The sequence below is a fragment of the Gordionus sp. m RMFG-2023 genome, chromosome 5, assembly GCF_954871325.1.
Source record: "Gordionus sp. m RMFG-2023 chromosome 5, tfGorSpeb1-WG-v2, whole genome shotgun sequence".
In the NCBI taxonomy this organism is placed as follows: Eukaryota; Metazoa; Nematomorpha; class Gordioida; order Chordodea; family Parachordodidae; genus Gordionus; species Gordionus sp. m RMFG-2023.
In genome coordinates this window covers 9,767,348-9,792,690 of record NC_088779.1, presented here as the reverse complement: position 1 = coordinate 9,792,690, position 25,343 = coordinate 9,767,348, and the positions used below count along the sequence as shown (strand labels likewise).

General features: G+C 27.0%; 1 protein-coding gene across 1 annotated transcript; it reads left to right on the top strand.

Moving 5' to 3' along the window:
• The first annotated feature begins 15 nt into the window (after window positions 1–15).
• On the top strand, window positions 16–21,369 carry LOC135929334 (uncharacterized). Its single transcript, XM_065465869.1, has 5 exons — window positions 16–467; window positions 596–848; window positions 7,835–7,965; window positions 14,348–14,531; window positions 19,534–21,369. The coding sequence occupies exons 1-5, from the start codon at window positions 120–122 to the stop codon at window positions 20,661–20,663; spliced, it is 2,046 nt and encodes a 681-aa protein (XP_065321941.1). The 5' UTR covers window positions 16–119; the 3' UTR covers window positions 20,664–21,369.
• Window positions 21,370–25,343: the final 3,974 nt, after the last annotated feature.

Sequence of the window (25,343 nt, the reverse complement as noted above, 5' to 3'; positions counted from 1 at the left end):
TCTATCTGTCATTTACATTTTGGTGGAACACGATAAACATTTTAGAAAAATGTAATCTTGACATTCTCACAAGAGTAATTTGAATAAATATCGATCGCGTCCATTTTAAAATTGTACTTATGGATATGGGGAAAACATGTCTCTCTTATTTTCCAAGAATGACTATTAGTCCATCACCTGATTTAAAAGAAGATTTACTAAATAAAAGAATTCCTATTAAAGGAGTTATTCACGATAAGAATAATTCCTTAACACCCAAATCACGAACTGAAAATAAAGATATTAAAGTATTGCCTAATTTACCATCCTATCTTCATCAAAAAGTTTTTTCATATCAATATGATATGGTATCCGTTTTTTCAATTCAAGGAAAAAGAGCAACAATGGAAGATAAATTCAGGGTAGTCCAACAAAAATCACCATTCCCTATTCTTATATTTGGTGTATTTGATGGTCATGGAGGAAGTGTAAGTATTTTTACAGATATAGCAACAAAACATTAGTTTTTTTTAAAATATAGCATAATTTTATTTTTGTATTTAAAGAAGAATATAATGTTTTTGGCTTTAGCTAATTATTATATTTTGTTGTAAAGTTTGCTGTAGAATATGTTGAATCAAAATTAATTCCAAATATACTCAATGCAATGAATCATTACATAAAAAAGATGCACCCTAAACATGATATTACCACATCAAATAAAGATAATAATAATAACCAAAAATCTCAACAGATATTCCTTAATTCTACAGAACGTTCTGTTATGTACAATAGAATATTAAGTCAAGAAATTCTAACATTAGATAAAGCATTATTACAGAAAGCTGATTACATGAATAACAATTCTGGTAAAACTAAATCTTGAATCTTAATATTTAATTTTATATAGATGAACTATAATTATCATAAATGAAACAATTGTTAATATTAAAAAACATATATACATTAAAATTCAAGATTGACCACCTCTTTATTAATATTAATTTATATTATATCAACTAGAAACTAAATATCTAAATTTTTGGCCAGAACCTTCCCTCAACCAGGTGACAAAAAAATTTCCAAATCCAGGCCTAGCCCACATAGCTCAATTTTATTAAGGAAACATATGAGGAAGAAGGCTCAACATATTTATTTTATTTTCTATTTTAATTTTATACATTAAATTTAAATATTAGGCAATAACTGATAATTTAATGTTTATTCTACTCGTTATAAAACATAAGAAAATAGTAAATTTACTAAATCCTGGTTTTTAAATGACTAACCCTGTAGTACATTAATCTCAACATTATAGCTTGGTATTTTTAACTCTTCCTTCAATTTTTGAGAAAGGAGAAATAAATTAACACCACAAATGCACTTAACAAGTAAGGTTGATTCCCAAGAGTTATAAAATCTATAGATCCACCTACTTAATAGGTACATGTGTGGCCTGATTATCATAAATTGTATGCACTATAATATTATTAGATGCACTTTGGCTCCAAATTCTTTTTCACGGACACCTCTGTCTTTATTTTCCATTCTATATATAAATCATTTTATTATACATATATGAACCTAATGTATCTTTCAATTTCTTTCTAAAAACCTGATGATTAACGTAATTTTTTGGACCCAAATGTGTATTAGACATGCATATGGTGTTATCTAATAGAGTGATCCTTTCACCACATATATCTTGTTTTTTTTTTCAATTTTAAATAATTTTTTTAGCAGGTTTTTTAAAATAAATTTCAAATATCGTATTTTATCAGAAATGTATTTTGGCGTGTTTGAAATGTATACTCTTTAAATTATTAGCCTTTCCATAGATTTTAAATTATAAACTCAAAAAATCACTGTGAATTGTCTGAAATTCACAGGGTAGATATTCCACACTAGAGGTTAGTGCCTCTAGCCCAAAAGCCCTACTCACGAGCCAGACCAGAAAATTATTTTTTACTGGGTCTAATATTGCATAATTGCTGAGTAACCAGGGTGAAAAGGCTAAGCCTAATTAAACTTAGATAAAGTTTTTAACCAATTATGCATATCTGAATTGTACATATTGTTAAACATATGCTTATAGGTTTGACAGAATTTTTTTTAAAGCTGATCATTGAAAATTTATGTCGCCTTAATAAAAAAATATTGGGAGCTGTGTGGGGTAGCTTGTATAATGTATATTTTACAAGCTAGTCTTCTAAAAATAATTACGGGCAAGGCTAAGAACCCAATAGATCAGTTCTACAGGAAAGTTTGGGGGTGCTGTCCTCTATTTTGCACTTGCTGGAATACATTTCCCATAAAATGAGGTTTTTTAATTTTTAAAAGGGGGCTCAAGGAATTATTTTAAATAAAGGTTAAAAATTGACACATATTAACAGGGGAAAAAATACATTTTATGCTTTTATAACTAAATACTTTGATGATTTATTGTGATCAAAATTTTTTTGGTAAATTTTGTAGGACTAATTATGGATTGACTTGACAAAATGTATTGCTAAATAAATTATTTATTTCTATCTGATATTAATATTAAATAAAAAACGATTACATATCGATTTTATTGTGATAAAAAAAATGTAATATTCACAAAATCATTATTTTCCAATCTGTATATATTTTTTTTAAACTTAAGTGATTAAAAAAAAGAAGGAAAAGTTTTAAAAAAAATTTTGGGCTTTGTCATAGCTTTTTCGATTTTTAGTCAAAATAGTTATATGAATAGAATGTTATTTTTACATTGAAAAAAAAGAAACTACACCTTTACCCTGCATTCATAGTCGGCGATGTATACAAAAATTATTATATTCATATCATATCATTTTGTATTCGTCGCTAATTCGCGCTAACTGTGAATGCAGGGTTAGCCATATTTTAGAGATATTACATCACACCTTATAACAAAATGTTTAAAAAAACAAATGAAAAGGGTGTCCTGCTTTCGCATAGATGGCAAAATGGTTTGACCCTCTTTTGACCAAATTTTATTGACTTAAGGTAATATTGTTTTCGGTTATAATCTTGATTTAGCCATTTTGATCAAGGTTTTGGCACAACTAATTGGTTTTTGACTGACCAAAATACGGATCAACAAAAATATTATTACCATCGCGTGTCTTCGTAATTATATGAGTTCGACAACGCGAAATGCAAAAAAAATTGGGAATATTTCTTATATACATATAGATGACAGGGAAAGTAATATTGTACAAAAATCTATAGCTGCCTGCTTAAATATTTCTTTGAAATTTTGAAGAAAACATAAATAATTCAACTCGGATTTTATTCGTCACATGTAGATTAAACCGAATCCTATTTGATTTTTATACATTCCGAATTATTTTAAAATTTTGATCTACAATAAAAACAACCAAATTTTTTTTTAATTTCAAAAAGTTTATGCTGCGTGTAATCTCAGGTAAGGCCCTCGAGGGTAAATAAAATGCTTGCATTACAACGACGTCTGTTAAATTTCCAATAATAATATACCTTATCAGCCCAAAAATATTAATATTTTAAAAATCAATAAATGTCTGACTTGTAAGAAAAACATATGTTTAAAAAACAACTTCTTTTGGGCATAAAATAGATGTTGTAACTGTAATTAATTTTTTTATATATTTTAAAAAAACGCTAAGTAATAACTAATTAATATAATTTATTATTGGCAACAATATCGGAACTGAACTAAAAATATGCAGCGTTTCAAGTTTCCCGAAATTATTTGATTGGGCACTGACTTTTACGTGAATTAGAAATTACCAAAAAATGGTTGAACAGGATTAGTCTAAATCCTTGCGAATTCAATTTTTTTTTTATTCGGTCTGAAATTTTCATTAACTTTAATGGGATTACCCCAATTTTTTTTTAGTTTAAGACTAGTCCGGTTCGAAATTTTTTAGGCCCTATCCCCGCTTTGTTTTTTTTATTCTAGGCCCGGGCCCAAATTTTTAAAGAAAGAAAGAATTTGAATCAAATAAAAATTACAAGCATTTTCTTAGTAATTCCAAAGAAATTCAAATTATCATTCTATCTTATGAAAAAGAAACGATAACAAATTTTTTCAAAGCCTGAACTCCAACCTGCCAATTTTTTTTATAAAGTTTAAGACCCGCCATTTTAAAAAGATTTTTTTATAGGCCCGAGCCGACGTTTATTTATTTAACGGACGTTTGGTTGATATACGCTTCTTTTTTTAACCAAATACTTCTATTATTAGACGAAAGGTATTTCATTCAATTTTTCCAATAGAAATTCAGATAAATCTGCTGATTTTATTTTTAACGGCCAATGTCAATTATAATAACCAATAATAAAATAATAAGATTTTATAGAAACCGATATTTAAAATATAAAACAAATAACATTTTTATAAAATCAAATTATTCATTTTTTTATCCTATTTTTTTTTATATTGTTCGTTATTTTTTTTTGTTATTTATTGTTAAGGTCGCTTTAAAATAAAAAATTTTTTTATTAAAACAAACGACAAATGTCGAGTAAATTTTTTTTTTAAATTTTAAATTCATATAATGGCGGAATTTTAATTGTTCAAATTTATTGATGATGATTGCATTCGTATATCTACTTACCTATACTACCTAACCCCTTATTCATAGTTAGCGCGAACAGCTAATTATTCAAAATATGCTCTATTTTAGTACATTTATATATCCTTCCCCGCGAATTCGTGCTAACTCTGAATGCGGGGTAGGACGGCAAGTGTTAATGCACACCGAACCATTTGCTAAACAACGATCAAATTGCCAAAATATAATAAGACTAATTAATTTTCTAATCGGAATAACGTGGTCGAGTCCTATTTATTATATAACATCCCCTAAGTATAGAACCACTAAGTTGGATTCAGACAAAAAAAATGACCCTTAATGGATTCGAGCCCAGGTTTATTTGTGATCAACGCAAGCACCGACTAGGCTAATACTAATCCATCTTTTTTATTATTTATATAAAGCATAAACTTGAAGTTTCTGATGTGCCTGGTAATTTATGAAAATCATGAAAAAACAGTGCGCGCTTGGCATGCATTATCATTATCCTACCTAAGACTGATAATTCGTTCGTTAAAATGCATATTGAAATGTCGTTTAGATTTTGAGGTGTTGTTAAAATACAAATCAGCTGATGGCACACCATTTTGGTCTCCCAATAATTTTTTTATTATTATTAATTAGTTGCTGATTTGTATTGATATGTATTTAAATGAATAAATGCAGGTAATTTATTATGTCATGATTGATGCTAACTGATAAGAAATGGGCGCATAGTTTATTCTTTTCGAGGTGGAAATCTTTCTTATGATTATCTTTCACAATTTATTACTAGTGTGAAAAGTGCCATATATCTTTTTTTGGATAAATTCATTAAAAAATGCATTATTTATTGCTGAAAATTAGTATGCCTGTGTTAATGGTAGTATTGTTAATGTTAGTTATATATTATTTTTAGAATGGCTATAACTTTAACTCTAGTTTTATTATATTAAATATTGATATATATAACTAACTAATTGTGTGGCACATGTTTTAAATGTAACTCGTAAATTTTTTTTCTCAAAAATGTAGCTTTAACTTTTATTTAGGGCTGGTCCGATCCACATATTTTTCACCGATCCGATACCCATCCGATATTTATAAAAGATATAACATTTTCCACGAGAATATGTTAATTAATAGCTTAATTTAATTAAATAACACTAAGAATAACTTAAATTTTTTAGTGTCTTTTGCCTGTTTAACTGTCAGGTTTAAAAAATATTTATTATATAAAAAATTTTCTTAAAATCAATAAATTTTGATTAACTTTTTAAATTAAAAATTAATTATTTTTCTTGGCCATTTTATTTATTTTTTCCCAATATTTTATATCCATTTCAATGATTTATTGATAGAATTATTTAACATTCAATTTTGCTTAAATTACATTTAGACCTAGCTGAACACGTTTTCCCCTATTCTAGTCACACCTTTTGTCCACCTTTTCCTAACCTTAAACAATAAACAATTAGTAATATTCAATAATTTTAATTCTTCAACCGCTTTTTTTATTTGATCGAGTTGAAGAATATTTTTGAATTTTTATTAGGTCGTGACTGTACTCTTAAACTTTCATAATTTATCTCACCTACTTACTACCCCTAAGTCTATTCTAAATGCATATATTTACTACACTTGATTTTAGCACTATTTTTGATTGCCATGCGTCATGTCACTAAAATACAACATAAGTGCGATTTATTTCTCAGGAGATCGGCTTAAACCGATCTACAATTTTTTTTTAGCCTGGCCCGAAAAATATCGGCGGTTTCCCAGCCCTTTATTTTTTTTGATAGAAAAATTATAAATTGGCATTAATTCAAAGTTTAATTATTTTTTTAATAAATAAAAAATATTTTGCGCACATTGCCTGATTCGAAAAGTATTTTACGCAAGTTGACTAAAGTTGCCCGCTTTTTTCCGTCTTCGGCTGTTCAGATTTCTGGTATGAATAGGAGTTGTATATTTTTACTCTCCATCCTTTACTACAACGAAACTTTCGTAGGATGGTCATCTCATATCTTGACTGTTTTAAGTTGAGCGCTTGCCAAAATCCCTATTTAAAAAACTCAAAATCAGCCGGTTGAAACTACGAAATCATAACAAATAAAAATTACATTGATTTTTATTTACATTTTAAAAAAAAATAAAATTGAATATTAATTTATCTTAATTCAAGTTTAGACTATTGGATGAGTAATGTTCTCTTCCAGAGACAAAATTTTATTTAGTTACTTCATAGAAATACCCCCCCCCCCCCTTCCCCAGATTTTAACAAAATATTGAGGGTTAGTCTTTGAATGGTTATGTAATATTGATGCCGCTGGTAATACAAAGGTTATGGGCAGAGCTGGCTTAAGAAAGGTTCCTGTTCTGGTACTGGATTTTTAAAAAAGTGGTTCCGGTTCTAGTCAAATTTTGAAAAGTAGGTTCCTGCTCATTGATGCGCCAAGGCCTTCACTCCCGGTCCCAAACTCTTTTAACGTCATCAAAAAAGAAATGAATTACACAATATCAAAATTACTGATTGCTTAGTCCTTTGTTTCTACCCCCCCCCCTCCCAATATAATAATCCGGTCTGGTTCGATTTTTAAACCCGGTTTCGGACAGACTTCTAAGGGTTAATACTTTTGGAATAAATATTCTCTAATCCTATTCTGATGTGTCATTTTTGTTCTTCCTTTAACTTTTTATTTTGTTTACATTTTCACGTGTTGATAAATATCATCGAAATATTTTGAATTTTACAAAGTACCAGAGTTATTAAATATTTAGCAAAATGCTATATCTATAACGGTACTTCGATATATTTTAAGCTGTATGAATCAATATCCAGATTTATTTAATAGTGTCTTTTAACAACTCTGCTTAATACCCTAACATGACTCAACTATTTATTTTGTTTACAAATTCACATAAAATTTGATGAATCATAGAAATATTTTAAATTAGCACTCAATACCAAACTTGTTAAATATCTAGATAGAAAAATGCTCTATCTCGATACATTTTAATCGGTATCAATATCCAGAGGCATTTAAAAAGTGTCTTTTAGCAACTCTGCTTAATACCCTAACGTCCAAAGTTTTCTCTTACTTTTCGCTCTAATCTATTTTGTGATGGATTGTCCAACAATCAACTAAGAACAACTGCATCAAAAATGGATTTAAAGCTAACAAAAAGTAAAAGTTAAAAAAAATAATAGCATAGGACATAGCAAAAAGCACAATTGTCATCATTCCAAAATTACATATTTTATTATCCTTTTTTTAAATAAAAATAAATAGGCACCACGTGTTTATTGGGCATTTTGTTTGCGGGCGATCTCGTTCTGGCCAATACGGGGGACTGTCGAGCCATTATGTACGATTCCAAAGGCAGGACTCTTCAATTGACGGTCGATCACAAACCCCAAAACGTAAATTAAATTTAGTTCCTACCTTCCTAGTTAGCGATTAAAATTGCGCCATGCCATTTTATTTAAAATATGAAAAAAAATTCACTTGTAAATTATACGAAAAAATGGCAAAGCAAAAAGAATCGCGCTCAATTTATTTCGCAATGAACCCATTTTTGTTCGAAAAAATAAATGATTGGTGCCAAATGAAATCGCGCAATTTTAATAGTTTGCTAGGATGTACCCCTTGGCCAAAAAATAAATTTAAAAAATTGGCAAGATAACTTGTTCGATAAAACAATAATTAATAAACCATTTTTCCCCCATTTTATCGCAACAGTAATAAATGGTAGTAGAATCCTGCGTACAGGTTTGGCCATCTGGCAAAATTTACAAAAAGATTTCTTTGTCCAATTCTGTCCGTCCGCTTTATTTTTAAAATCCAGCCCGAATATCATTACCGGTTTAATCCGATTTTAGTTATCTCTTACTTAATTGGTAGAGTACCCCTATACTGAACGGACCGATTCGAAAATTCGCGCCGGTAGAATTCGGACAGGTAATCTCACAGATCGGATCTTAATTTTAAAATTTTAATTAGGACTGGATTTTCACCTCGATACAGTATCAGTTTTAAGAAGAAAAAATCTTCAAAGATTCTTGCTCAAAATTTTGCTCATTTGGAGATTTTTTTTAAACTTTGGTTTTAAATTATTTTATTTCTTTTAAAAAAAACACATAACAAGAATAACGGGCAATTTTTTTAAATTTTTCTTTCGTTCGTGAAATATCATAACTTTTTCAACAGTACATTAAAAAAAATACTCGGATTAGAAATAGGTCATTAAGAGCTCTAATTAATAGCATTCTAGATAAATACTCGTGTTAAACAAACAGCTCCATTTTTGTAAACGGCTTAATCCATATTTTAGCTAAAATTATATTACCCAAGCGTTGAAATTTTGTTAATAGATGATAGAAAGGCTTGGACATCTATTAACGAAATCTCTAGGCTTGCATTTTATATTTTTTTTGGCAAAATATTAGGTTAGCCTTTTAACAATACTGAAATTCTCTAATTTTTTCTTAATTTTTTGATCATTATCAGAAGAAAAAAAAATTAAATAATATGTATTAATTTACGCCTTTCTTTCTTATCTAATTCTCGTAACCAATTATAAATGTGTAAACACCAAAAATTTAAAGTTTAGATCTTTCTTTCTTTTTTTCATTTTCTTGAACCTCTAACAAAACAAATTTATATCTTTTACAAAATTAAATTAATTTAAGATTAAATAAATAAAAACATTTCATTTTATATAATTTAATTTTTAAAAAGTATGAAAAAGTTTTATTTTTAAAGGATAACCTGGTTTTTATGTTTCTCTTTTGAAAAGAAATTATATAATATAATTTATGCAATTAAAGATTTTTTTTTTAAAAAATAATTTTCTAAGAATTATCTTTAGTATAAGTAATTTTTTATAAAAGGGAGGGAAAAAAAGAAACTTTTTTAGCTTCCTTTTTTTAAATTTTACTTTTTGAGCCAAAAACGAAAAGGCGAGATTTTGTCGCTGTGCACATAAATTATTTATGATATAAAAAAAATAAATAATTAAAAATTTCTTAAGCGGCTACCATGATTATTTTAAATGAATGACATAATTAATACCTTGACTGACCATTCATTCATTTAAATATGCATCAATACAAATTAGTTGGTGGCACGCCATTGTAGTTTTCACATAAAATGTCACACGCTGATTTTTATTTAGCGACACTTCAAAATGCGTGATATAAATACGATTTATCCTCTTTTTAAAGCTGTGCCCAAAATTTCAAATAAATAAAATCGCAAACTTTCGAAACTTTTAATGAAAATAAATAAATATAAGCTATTTTGGATATAAAAGTAAAAACCTGTCCAAAACATAATTCTAGAAATTTTTTTTATAAATTTCAAAAAAATTTTAACTTACGATTTTCATTAAAATTTAAAATTTGCGAAAGTTATAAAACTTTTCAATTTTTTTTTAAAATGGTTTTGACTTTTGATACAATCTTTAAAAAAATAATTGAGAGAAATCATTACTCTACTTCTAAGTGTTGTTCTATTATTATTTTGAACCAGTTGACATCAGATCCTCATTCAGGGCACAAATATGCGATATATTTATTCTGACATAGTATTTTTATATTGATTACTCTCGTAAGGTCACCACTTATGATTCAGATAGTTTAGGTTGGGGTAGGTTACTTTCAAGAAAACTGATCATTATAAAATTCTTCCTGAATATGGATTTTAGTCAGTAAATTTTCTATTGAAAATTGATAAGATTTCTATAGTATTTATATCATAAAAATTTATAAATAAAAAAACGAATATATAAAATTTAGTCGCATATTGAAAATTAGATACCATTTGGCAGGATCAAATCAAGACCTCTTTCATGAAAATTTGATGTTTCAAAAATTATGTATCAAATAAATTAAAATATTAATTATATATATATATAGTATTATGGTGTTTCCCCATCCATTAAATAAAAGGGAATTATTTTTAATTTGTCAGTGAATAAAAAAAAAATTGTCATGATAATATTTAGAATAGAATGCCTAAAACAAATCATTCGTAAATAAATTAAATTTAAATGCCAAGATAAAATGATTAAATGAGCTAGCTATTCATCATCAAAAAGGATGGAAATAGCTCGAGGAATGAAATGGACTCCCTTATATTATTGATATTCTTGTTTTTTTTCAAAAGGAAAACGATATTTGTAAAATTAATACTACAGATCAATATATCATCGTTATCAGTGATGACACGGCTCGGACATTTTCGCTAATACATGTCCAAACCTTTCTGCCATCTATGAGCAAAAATCTTCAGGCTTGCGGAATATTATTTTGGACTAAAATTTTGATTAGCCATTTTAAAAAATCGGCTAAATCTATCCGTTTAAACAACACTAATCATGCATTGGGTTATCCTTAAAAAATGGGAAACATTTTTTTTTGGAATCCGTCTCCTCGATGTTAAACTTTTAAAAATTATTAACGCTATCAAGAATTTTCTAATGTCCTCGTCAAAGATTGACGTTATATATTAAAAAAATATATTACCAAACATTTTAATAGTAAAGAGAAAAAAAATTTCTCCATCATAATACGATGATAATCTAATAAAACATTGATTGCCGATAATTATATATTTAAAATTTCGCCATAATTCTCTGTATATATACACTTCATATGAATTGTATATCGATTTATTATATTATTTTAAAAAAATTCATATCGAACCAAACACATAAATGAACGGATAATGTTTAAATATGATAATATGATTATTAATTGTATTTTTTAAGGCCAATTTACCGGTTAAAACCTACTTTTAACCAAAAATTTACACATTGTCCTGGTTCGTTTTATTTTTTAAAATTTATATATATATTTAAATAAATATAATTTCTACATTTTTATCCGCAAGACGCTTTACCTTTTACGTAAATCTAAATAGCCTATTTTTGGGTTGTTTAGAGAAAGTGATGCCCACTATACAAATACCAGGGCACGGCTTTCTGAGTTCATTTTATAAAAAATATATAGCTCAAATTTGCAGAAAGTAGCAATGCCTTAGTGGGGTTTTTTGGCAGGTGCTGCAAAGCTAAATAAAAATTGAAATTATTTTTTTCTTTCAGTAGTCTTTATGATACGATTAATTATTATGACGTTTTTCTTAGAACCAGCTGACCTGCCTGGTCAAATCCACAGATATAGGGGTTGATTAAGCTTATATATAAAATATGTAAATATATATTAATAACGCTATTTTTTTTAGTGAGTCAAGTCCCGAAGTGCAGCTTAATAAACGGGTTTAGCCTTGTGGCGCCACCCATATTATCATCGATTGCTAAATATTATTTGATCAAGGTTAAATCTAATTATTTTTAAAAAAAAAGTTAACCATAAATATTTCATTTCATTCATTATTTATGTTATATATTTTATTAATAAAAATAAATGTATCCCGTTTCATCCATATCATACCTATAGTTATTAATATGTATAATTAGAATTATATAAATTACATATTTTAAATGATTATCTCTAAAGCCTATATAAAAAATATATAGAATTTCATTATTTGGTAAGAATATAATTCATTATTCGATTCGTCGAACGAATTTTATTTTCAAAAATTCTAATAATCGGTATACTACAACTTCTCAACTATCCGTTTTACTCTGGTTAAAAAATTTTTTTAAACATTCGAGTCGGACCGGACCAATCCGTTTTTATTTAGGGTCAGGTCTGGCCGGTTCAATATTTTAATTTTCTGGTCGGGTTAGACAAATTCTTTAAAACGGCTTGTGCATTTCTGACATGTTTGATTATTTTACAATATATCGATACATTTTATAGATGTCTATTCTATGCAGAGCTCGGAACCTGAATCCTCCATACAGGAATAATTTTGAAAAACCTGAACTAGAAGTCCTCTTTTAAAATTTTCTAAGAACCCAAAGCTAAAATCACTTTTAAAATTTTTAGTATTTATTAACAGTTTGGAACTGTTGGAACAGAAACTAAAACTTTTTTGGGACAATAAAATTGGGAATCTTCCATTCCTCTTATATATAATGAAAGAATTTTAAATCTTATGTCCATCCATCCCTATTATAAATAACGTACCCGACATTTTTAGTTTGGGTATATCTTTCTTTCATCCTCCCAACGATGATAAAAGTCATCAAGCCTTTATCACATGCTTATTCCATACTATCGCAATCTATAAGACAAAATCAAAATTATTGATTCCGAGAAATGAAAATGATCCGTTATAAAAAAAGCTATTTTTGATTGCCTTAAATTTCAAAAAACTTTTCAAATTACAGATGTTTATCCTCTAATGCATCACTCTAAATTATCTGTCTTTAAAAAAAAATTATACAACATTTTGAATTAAAAATTTTTTTGTAATATTTAATTTATTAAACTACTAAAATATAAAATAAATTGATTTGCAAAAAAAATATACTTTGTTTTATGGCTAGAAAACATTTTTTTGGCAATGAAGGATTTTGGAATCAAATCAAATTATCTGATGAATGTAAATGTGAAAATTTATAACACTAAATAAAACCTCGTTAAAGTAAAACCCCGGGTAGAATGAAATTTCATTATATCGAACCAAATTTCCAAATTCCATCAACCATTTTACTTATTTTTTTAAAAAAACCTTGATATTTAGGAAATATTTGTTAGGCCTTCTAAATAGACCTATTCAAAAACGAATAATGAATTATTCATATTTAATTCTTTTGAACGGATCGAATAATATTTTATTCGTAATTATACCAATTAAATAAATCGGATGGTAAACTATTCGATTCGTATTTGAATAGGCCTACATTTAAGCAAGTAACAAGTCTTTTAGCAAAGCGGTTTCCACGGCATATTTTTTAGCTATTTATTTATGTATTTCCAAACAAAGGAAGGATAATACATTTGACGCGTTAAATCTTGTTGCCCGACTACAAGTTTTTTTTTTAAAATTATTATCCTACTTTGTTTGGAAGGAGCCTTATAGTCCTCACAAGTTGAGCGTTTAAAACGCAAATAATGCATTTCAAATGGTATCATGCAAATTGGTCAAATTACCTCTGGATGTTAGAAACCATTCAAACTCGAAATGCTTTACTTTTTTAATAATTTTTGTTCACACATTTTGCACAGTGATTGAACATAGTTGTAAAACTATTAAGTTTCAATTCAGTAAAAATAAAATTTAAATGTTGCAAATCAATACCAAATAAAATTTTCGTTTTAAGCGGGTATTGGTTCTTTTCACTATCTTTTTAACGCTCATAAGCATAAAGTTAGCCTTCGTGTGCGCACAGATAATTGCAGTCTGCCCAAAAATTGATGAATGATTATTATCGTTTTTAATTAACCTCCATATATATTTTACCCAGTTTAATAGGCATGAGAAGAATCAAGCATAGTTCTATTATTTTTAACAACAGGAAAGGGCGATGCGCTTAAAGAATGACTATTTTTATTGATTTTGTTGTTTTTATTTTCTTTATTCCCGACTATAAAACTAAATAAAATGTTTTGCATTCATTTTATATATTCGAATTATCATTTGAATGTGTAAAATCTTTATGAATTTTAAAATTTTGAAGTTCTATTTACTTTGGACTAGCTGAAATGAGTGCGATTCGATTTTGTCTTTAATTAGTTTTGACATGATTTTTTGGCTGGCTAAAAAAATCAAATATATTATTTTGAACAAACCGACATTAAAAATTTTTTTAATTGTGAATCGGGCTCGAGATAGTTAAATTTTAAAATTGTCAAAATTATATTATATTATTTATATTAATTTTACCAGACTTGCGAAAGAGAGAGGATTAGAAGGGCGGGAGGATTCGTTACTCTTAGTCAAGCTGGCATTTGGAGGCTGAATGGAATATTGTCGGTGTCCAGGGGTTTCGGTGACCTGTCTCTCAAACGATATAACAATGTTATCACGGCTAAACCGGATATTCACATTTATCCCATGCTCAAATCATTTGGTTAAAAATTGATAATTAATTACCATTGAAATTTATAGTTAATGATTTCTCATCGCATAATGTTCCAAACTATCTTTTTATTTTGAAATTAAGGTGGGGCTTACATTCTCTTATCAGGGGTTGTTCTCCAACATTGAAATAACGCGTGTGAGGCCAACAGAGATTTAAATGGGTAACCCCTTCATTTTTTGAGTTATCTTAAAACAGCACACCTCAGTCTCGGTTTTTTCTTAACTTTGGAGAAAGCATAAACATACTAAACTCACCTCTATGCCTGAGGGATTTTATTTTGCTAGAACCTATAGATCTGCAGATGGAGCCGAATTATCTGATTACCTAACTATAAGAATCGATCCCAATTTCCCACCAAGCCCCGATATTTAAAATATCGTTTTACGGCCCAGTGTGAAATTGATCGAAATGGTAGTTGGAACCTTATAATAATCGAGCTAAGAAATCACATAATATATATATCTACATTTTTTATTTAAAAAAAACGATATGATAATAAACTCAGGGAAATTACTAATCTAAATAAATTACATGATAATAACTTTTATTTTCGAATACATTATAATTTAAAAACTTGTTTTTTATTACCACTTAATATTTCAGTTATTGGACCTTTTATCTATATTAATGATAATATAATTAATTTAATATATCAAATCTATCATAGATTGACACTACAAGATAAATTATCAGTTATTCAAAAGTGACATTTTAAGAGTATACAAAATGATCTAGATTCTTTTAAAATATATTCTATTATGAATATAATTAGATCCAATTTTATTTTCATAACTATTAAAACTTTAACATAAAATCTCATGTAGAAAGGATAATCTGATACCCTTAATTTATAAATCATAGAGGCTTACATACCCTTTATTAAAGATAAAATTAATAAATTATTTCAAAAGATAATTAAATATTAGTATATAATTATTACCTAAATTTATAATTTTTTCAGATAAGTTAAAGGTTTGTAACTTCTGCTTTCGTATTTAACATTGTCGCCTTCTATTGTTTTGTCTTTAAAAAATTTTAAAGTTACATTTTGTTAAAATAGTGCGCGGTAAAAAAAAAGGAGAGAAAGGAAAGTTCTTAGAAATAATAGGTGGAAAAAGTAGCAACCCAACGAAAAGATATTTAAAAAATTCAATGATGAAAAATAAATTGATATTATATTTGATTTGAATTAATTGCTGATAAAAATACTTTACTAATACTTGCAATAGAAAGTTTCATTTTATAGATAACATTTAATTTCTTAAAAAATATTGTCTAATTCTGTCATTCTTTAATGTAAAGTCTAGAATTTTAAATTAATCCAAATTTCAAGAAGTTTTATCGAAGCTTATTAATTTTACGAATATTTGGTTCCCGCAAAGGGATTTTATTCTTCAACAAGACAATCCATGTCATACATTAAAATCGACCAAATTTTTTTCATCAACGGGTTACTTTACTGAAATGGCCTGCGTCTAGCCCCGATTAATACAATAAAAAATGCCTGAGCTTTTTTTATATGAATCTTAAAATGGACCTAGAAATAAATGCGATTTTATGAATGGGTCTTCATTTGAGGAATTTTCCAAAAATGTTTTAAGAGAATGAAAGGTACTCAGCCTAAAATAATTAAATCAGTCGTTAGATTTATAAGACGTAACCAAACTATTAGAGTACTATTTTGATTTTTTCTAACATGTTGTTCATTTTGATTTTAATAATACTTTTTTAACGCATCATATCTGATTTTTGATTAATATCCATAAAACCAACATTTTTTTGAATTTTTTTATACCAAACTATATTCATATAATTATTATAATAAATAAATCGAAGTATTTTAAATGTGGTAATTGTTAAAAAAATTATCTTCCAAATTTTTTCCAATTAATATATTATAAAAACTCTTATCTTTTAAAAAAAAAAGTAAGTAAATATTTTTGATTTCTTCTTAAGATATTTTTTGTACATTAAAATTACAAAAGATTTTGGCATTTTTAGTTAAAATTTGATCAAATATCTCAAAAAAAATTTGAGTAATTTTTCTAACTAGCAGATAACTTTAAAATGTACAGCTTAACCGCTTATAACGTTCCCGTTTATTGCATATACTATTATCCTATTCTTATCACAGTCTGGGTCCCAGAAATCTTCCTTTTAACGTTATAAATTTTTGGTCAATTTGAACCCTACCTCATTGCCGAATATTTTTAATAAAATTTGATCAAATATCTCAAAAAAAATTTGAGTAATTTTTCTAACTAGCAGATAACTTTAAAATGTACAGCTTAACCGCTTATAACGTTCCCGTTTATTGCATATACTATTATCCTATTCTTATCACAGTCTGGGTCCCAGAAATCTTCCTTTTAACGTTATAAATTTTTGGTCAATTTGAACCCTACCTCATTGCCGAATATTTTTAATTGTGCAATTTATTTTGGCCAAAAATTGATCGTTAGGATGGTTTAAGCCGATTATTCTCTAAAAAAATGAATAAATTTACTCATTCGTATAGTTTATTAATATAAATTAAATTTTAAGTAGATTAAAAAAAATAAAGAGATTATGAAACCAATAATATGCTTAAACTTTCATTTTCTTTAAAAAATGGCAGTAGCTTTAATCATTATGAATATAGATGAGTATTGAAATGTGTGAATTTATTGCTTGAACGCAACGCCGTCACTAAATTATTGTAATATACAGTGAAACTCGTATTTTACCATCTATAAATTTTAACTCGTAAAACTTAATCATTTCAAACCTGATATGATACAGTTTTCATTTTAAACATATTTTTTATTTAAAATTATATTCGTTAAATTTTGAAATGGGATTTTACAGATACACATTTTTATTTTAACATTCTTCGTTCCCTTTAGGAACCTTGAATTATGTTCGAAAAAATACGAAGATCACGAATAATAAAACCATTCGATTTGATTAGTCGAATATTCGATTCGAAAATTAAATTCTTTAAAAATATTTTCACACGTGAAAAAGTAGATTATATGAAAAGCTATAAAATATGATATGGAAATGAAATAAAAAATAAATAGTTATTTGTTAAATACTTGCAAAAAATTTCGAAACGGCTATTATTTGGCGATACCAAAAAAGGATCGAAGTTATTTATTTTTTCGGGTTAGGTGTTTCTCTAATAGCACTATTTTTTTTCATTGGACGAAAACTATCTTTATTTATTCGAATCCCTAGAAACGTAATCGATTTTTAACAAATTTTTTTTTACAAACACTCTAAATATATTTTTTATTCTCTATTTATTTATTACAAAAAATGATAAGAAAATTAATAGTAATAATTTCTCACCTCCTGGTTTTTTTTATTAAAACTTTTATTACTTTTTGAATACAATTTTTATAATTGGGATATTTCAATCAAGCAAAAAGCTATAAAATAGGAAAATATATAATATTTTTTCGGGACACGGGCCGGATTTTTATTGATATTACTTGGATTGACCCCGCAGTACTATAAATCAATTAACTTTACTTTGTTGAAAATCGACGTCTTTAGAATGCCGAATGAGGTCACTTTTGTTTTCGATACCAAATAGTCCTTCTTTTTTGAGCTTTACTCTAACTTATATCTCCGTAAATTTCCTCTTAGTGATCGTCATATGCACGTGGATTTTCGGCAGGCTTAAGTGCAGGAGATGTGTTTTTTGGATTTCCCAATTCATGTTCCATAAATACATTTATTATTCGAATACGATTGAAATCCTATTCTTCCGTTTAAAGTGTTCGACGAAGATAAGATTTCTGGGTCATGATCAAATTAATATGATTCAAACTGTTATGGTTGCATTATCTCAAGCTCAATTATTTTAGGCCAGTGTATTTTAATTTTATTAAATTATGATTTTAATTGGTTTCTACGGAGATGTTTGTGTTTTAGGTTACGTCTTTTGCAGAAGACACATTTTTTAATGAGCGTAAAAAAGTGCGAAATATTGTCTAAGATAATCATGTCTATTTTATATTGTTTATAAAGATTTGAGAAAATAAGGCGAATATACGCATTTTCAATATGTTTAGAATTTCGATTATTGATATTACATAAAAGATATATTTGCCAAAATGTAAAAAAAGAATCGTTTTTTTTTCTTGGTGTATTTTTGAGAAAAATAAAATTCTATTGACGAAGCATAACACAATCTGCGTTCCTTACAATAAATAATGAAATTTCCTGTATTATAGCATAAATTATATGGAAATATTAAGGCCGGGTAATTTAATAACTCATGATGCAAAGATATTAATTGGAACATAGTGAATTCACTTTATTACAAATAATACATCATTTTCCTTGTTTAATTTAATTTATTAATAAACTATTATTTACTTTAATTAAGTGAGATTCAATCGACTATAACTTATGATTTCGTGATTAGATTAAAAACGGTGGATTGCAATTAAAAGTAAAATGAGAAAATTATATTTCATTGCATACTGTTTATTGATTTTGAGAATATAAGACATGAATGGTAATTTAATTTGATCTTATATCCTTTTCCATTCTTATTTTAATATTATTATGGTTTTTAAAAAGGGAAAATCCCTGAATTAAATCTTATTAAAATGGTAAGTTGAATTTAAGGTATATAGTAAAAATATAATTTTTGAATTTATCGTTATTTATATATGCAAATAAAAATATTTTTTTAGTCAATAATTTATTCTCCCCATTCTGCATTTATATTAAGCTTCTAGCAATAAGGACATATATACTTTTTAGAGGAAAATTCATAAATTTTTTTTAAAAAAAACTTACATATAATATTAATTAATTTACATTCTTTTAATGATGATATTTCGCTTTGTTTTTTTTTCAAACAAAAAGTGATTCTAAAAAAACACAGTGTCTTCTTGCCAACTTATTATGAGAACGGATAATAGGTCACCACTAAAAAAGCTTTAAATTAATGCCATGTACTAACCTTATTTTCTTTTCTGCATTAAAACAGGCTCTTCAGACACATTAAAATTGAAGGATCACGACTCGTCATCGTCTTACACCAAATACAACTCAGATGAAGTTAGACTTCAGCCAGATTTTTTGGTTCTAGCCTCCGACGGCTTATGGAACAGTATGGGTAACGTCGAAGTCACTCATTTCTTAATTTCTTCTTCGCCTCATTCTAGCCGTCAGAATCCTAATGAATCTTCTTCCATTCATAAATCTGTATTGAATCATAGTATAGGCGCTATTCCACCTTGCGAAGAACCAGACTTTGGGGCTAGAGCTCTGGCCCTTAAAGCGCTTAAGTTGGGTAGTACGGATAACGTAACCGTTTTGATAGTCAAATTCAAGCCCCCTTTGTCTAATGTAGTCAACCCTAATAATATCGACGCAAAAGCTAGGAGTAACAAGTTTACGATGAAACCTTATGATTACCTTAAAACTACCCTTCAGCGAGATACCGATAAACATGGCGAGGTTGATAAAAATCACGCTTATCTGAACAATTTTTCGGAAACCTCACCATCACAGCTAGAAAATGGGGCCGAGGGTGGACGGGTTAGTATAAAAATACGTGATATTGGCGATTTCGAAAGATCCCCTCCGTTTATTTATCATCACCCTAGGAGGTCTAATTCTAACCACAGCTTCTCCGAAAATACCAACAACGCCTCTAACATAAATCTGTTAGATAAAACTATCATCGATCAACCCTCTCTACCAGAATCCAACATGGTAAATAAGAGTTACTTGGATACCAAAAGGCGCCCCCTCTTGATATCTGGGCGCAGCTTTACTCCTCCCCTCATTTACAACCCGAACAGGACTATAGTCGGTGGGAGGTCAGTGGTGGATAATAGTGATATCAACCGATTGAAGTACACGAAACAAGGCTCAGTTGTCATACCGGTTCATTATACCTCCACCAGACCAGTCAATATAACGACGACAGGAGCGAATAATATCCTGGATCGCGATAGACTCGATAGGAGTTTAAATAAACCCAGTTACGGCGAGAACCCAAATAGCAAACATAATATCCCCAACGAGATGAAACGTGATTTTCGTGATGCTAGCGCTGGTGTAAAGACCTGTACTAGTCATATCAATTATCAAAATTCTTCCCTTATATAAATTAATTATTTCTTCATGCAAAAAAAAAACCGAAACCTTATATTCTAGTCTGATTAAAATTTAAACCATATTTTATAATTTTTATAAATTCAAAATTGTTTGACAGGTTGATCAATGCAATGCACTTAAAATTTTATTTATATTTAAAAAAGGATAAAGAATAGATATTATTTATAAATTTATTTTATATTTATTATTTATATATGGAATTTATAAAAAAATATATTTATATAAAGTCGACCTTATTTACATCATAATATTACAATTAATGGTTAATAGCGTATTTTACGTTCTCTCGGTGTTATCCCTCACTCCATTGATAAGAGAATATATTTTTTATATTAAAACTCTAGCACACAATTCTCTCCTACCTAGCTAAGGCAGCTAACGCCGAGAGGACGTTCGTCATTTACCTGATTAATAACTTATTTATTTCTTTATCGAATATATAACATAATTTTTTTTTATAAAGCAACGCATAATTTTTATAGCCTAAACGTTTTATTTATTTTTTGGCAAATTTTAGTTTTTTTAAAAAAATATAGATAAGTTTATCAAAATTATTTATTATTTCAGCTTCTTTTTATTAGCTATATTTTATGTATATTTTGTTAATTAGATAATTATTAGATTTATAATTCACATATTATATACAAAATTTTATTTTAAATTTATAAATTACATCCACGCTTACTTCCCAATTTCTCCTCGTATTTTTATATATTTGTTATAATAAAACTTTTATTTTATTTAAATATAAAAGATTTTCTTAAATGTTAAAATTAATTCAGCAAAATTTTTCCTTATTATGAAAGGCAGTAGCGTTACTAGGAAGGGGCTTTTGCGAGATTAAACCCCGTTAAAATTTTAGAGAGCTCTTAGTAGTTTTTTTTTGAAAGTAATACATTTTGAACCAAAGAAAAAATTATTTTTAATTATTATATTTTAGATATTTTTTGTGACAACATTGATAGCCCAGAAAATCGCTAAATAATTTATTGTTTTAAAAATAAACTCCTGAACTCTATTTTAGGCTTATTAAGCAGTAATAAACATTCAATAAATTAGGGCTGGCCAAAATCAGAACTTTATTTTTTTTTAAATCTATTATTTGATTAATTTTTTTTCATTCATATCAGAGACCTGCTGATATATCTAAAAAAAATAGATACCATTAAAAATATATCTAGATACAAGCATCATATTTTTGTAACTAGACACTTTAACAACTCTATAATTTACATTTTAACTAACTGTTATATTATTTTAATTAAATTAATATTTTTATTAGAATTAATATTTAAAACGGCATTATCTTAAACAAAATATAGAATACATATTTATTAAACGGCAGAAATAATTAGAGAATTTAAATATATTTATTAACAATAAAATAATTTAAGGATTGACGCGACATATATAAATTTAGCGATTAATTAAAACATGGAAAAAATATTAAAATAAAATTTTATTTAATAATTATTAAAATACAAACAAAAATAATTGATTTAACAGTGATCCTGTCTAACGTAATGAATGTGGGTCAAGTTCAGAGATATAACGGTTCAAAAAAATCATTGGTTTGGTTTGAACCTTTACTTTTCTTAATATAAACTTATTACGGTTCTATAAATAATAACATCGTTATTTAATCATGCCAACCTTACTTTAAATCCTTATATTATCACAATAAATTGAACTTGATTAAAATATATTTATAAGTCTTATTATTATATTTGTCTCCTTATTCAGATTGGGTTGGAAAGGAAATGAATGTTAAATCAATTACTACTGGTAAAACACTATCAGAAAAAATTGTTTATAGACAACATGGGGCCTGTCTAATCAATTATTTAGAAATGTTTTGAATAATATTCGTCAATTTTTATACCATCGGCAAAACCAACACTTTAAAAATTGTTTATAGACAACGTGGCGTGGCTAGAGTCCTATAAGAACTGTTCGAACCTCGACTCTTGGACTCAGATATTAAAGATTTACTCGAGCTCGGACTGTAAGAGACAGACCACCTAAACATTAGAAATATCCTCAGTAATCATTTTGCTTCAGTTAATTGTCAATCAGAACCACATGTCATTTTTTATCTAACACATTTCGCTTATTCATTTATGTAATTTTAACTTACCAAATTAACAATTAGCTGTGATTGTGACTAGTTAAAACTACCTACGCACATTATATTCTATAATGTCAAATAAAATATACATTATATTCAATATTTAGCCAATATAAAATCTAGAATATTAATCTGTTAGAAATATTTTCATTCGATAATTTTTGTCTAAGATCTAATCAATTAAATTGTTTCAGATTTTTATATTTATAAAATTGTTTATAGAATGGATCCAAATTTAAAAATAATTTGTAAAAAGATAGATTATAACTAGGGATCCAAACCGAACCTGAACCGTCAAATCGCTAAAAGCTGTATTTTTTATCGAACCTAAACCGCTAAAAAAATTTCTAGCCGAACCTGAACCGAACCGCTAAAATGCCTCTGAACCGGTTCCAACCTCATGATTTTATGCTTATAAAATAATATGTAAGTTATTATTAGTTTATTTTTAAAAAATCAATTATTTTAAAGATTATTATCACATTTGATTGATAAGTGTCGGTCATAATTTTATAAATTTAGTATATTGTCATTTTACAACATTTTTTAAATATTTTAAGCTTATAAATTATAATGCTTAAAGAAAAATTAAATCCAAAATATTATTATAAATGCATCAAATCTGATATCATATCATATTGGCAGTGCCGGCTACCCAAGTTATTGTGGAAAGATGTTTTTCAACAATTAAATTTACTATCTCCTTATAGATGTAATTTGAGTGAAACAAATTTTGATAATATATTAATTGTGCGGCTTAATAAAAAAAAATTTAAGTAAAAAAAATAAAATATTGTTCATAATAAAATTAATCATTGATTTTTATATTTATAAATTAAATATTATTTTATAATGGGCAATTAATAAAAATGAAGTTTTATACATGTGTTTTTTAAATTAATGATAAAATAAAAAATATTTTTCCTATACATAATTCAAATGTAGGTTTGAATACAAGTGTTCAAACCGGTTTTTAGAGATTCGAACCGAACCAATATTTTAATTTTTACGAACTGAACCTGATTATAACTAAGAATTTGAGACCAAAAAAATGGAAAATCTGAAGTATGGAAGAAATTTTTATTTAATAAACATGGTGAAAAATTCAAAATTTTGTGAGGTGGGAATAAATTTGTGCCCAGGTCCGGACACGAAAGAAAAAATCACTTTTCGGAGCTCTAAGTGCGGCCTGCCTAAACATTTAAATTTATAAATAATATTTACGAATAATTAAATTTATTATTCGTCAATTTTTTTTTATTTGAAATTATCAAATTTGAAATCGAATATAAATAATTTTTGCCATAGTCTTAGGTTAGGTTAATCGTTCACGATGTCTCTGCTATTTGAGATGAATAATTTTCATATTATGCTATTTCCTAATTATATTTTAAAAAAGTTCTAAACTTTAGTAACTTAAAAATTATGAACATGTCCAAAATCTTCCATTAAAATTTTTTTCAAGTTTTGTAAATTTATAATTCCTACCAAATTATTTTTATACTTCATTTAATTTAAATACTTCCCATTTTGATTAATATAACTACCCATTTCTTATTATACTTTGAAAAATATAAATTAATTTATTCCTAACTTATTTTTTAGTGCTGTAAATATTTCTAAAAAAAATCGAATGCGTTCAAGGTTCATTGACAAAAATTGAATACGTTCAAGTTCGTTCAAAACTTTATTAACTTTTTTTAGAATTTAATATAAATACCATATATTGTTTAACACAATATGTAAGTCATGTTTAATATTAATAGTTTAAACTGAATAAAAAATATTTTTATTTAAAAAAAATTATTATTAATAGGCGTAGCCCCCATCCCTTCTAGATAAATCCTAGTTACGCCTATGTTTCCAGAATCAGATGATGAAATAACAACATCCATGCCTACGCTAATACAAAATATTGATAATATTTAGGAAAGAAATAGTGGCTGGTAAAAAAAATTCTAAAGTGATAAAGAATAGCTGATTAAAAAATAACCCTTTTTTCTTACTAAATTCTCATTATTTTTTTTTATTTTCAAATAAATAAAAATAGGAAATTTTCTAAAATTGAACGAACGTAAAAAACGAACGCGTTCATGTTCAAAGTTCGTCAAAATAAAAGGAACGCCGTCATTTTTTTTTCACGAACGCGTTCGTTTACAACATTACTATTCTATCGTAAAAATTTTACAACTTTATAAACTTTAAGCTAAAATTTATTAAATTTTTATGATTTCTCGAAAAATTAATAAACTTTCGTAAATTCAAAAAAAAAATGATTTACATTTATTTCTACATTAAAAATAGCTTATTTCTCTTTTTTGTTAGTTAAGAAAGTTTAATAATAGGAGCCTAATTTAGATTTTTTAACAAAAAGTATTACAAAAAATGTGTACAATTCAAATTTATTTTATACGCCTAAATATGTTTATAATTATAATTTTTTGTTTAAAAATGGGTAACTACCAAAATAAGATAAATATGTATGAGTATTTATTGAAAGATATCTTAACAGTTAACGATTTAAGGCAATATATTGGTATAGG

Bases quoted from the DNA above. Each gene is read 5' to 3' on its own strand.
- LOC135929334 (XM_065465869.1), top strand. From the start codon at position 120: ATGGATATGGGGAAAACATGTCTCTCTTATTTTCCAAGAATGACTATT. The intron at 849-7,834 runs GTAAAACTAAAT...AAAAATAAATAG, and splicing joins TTACATGAATAACAATTCTG to GCACCACGTGTTTATTGGGC. The intron at 7,966-14,347 runs GTAAATTAAATT...TAATTTTACCAG, and splicing joins TCGATCACAAACCCCAAAAC to ACTTGCGAAAGAGAGAGGAT.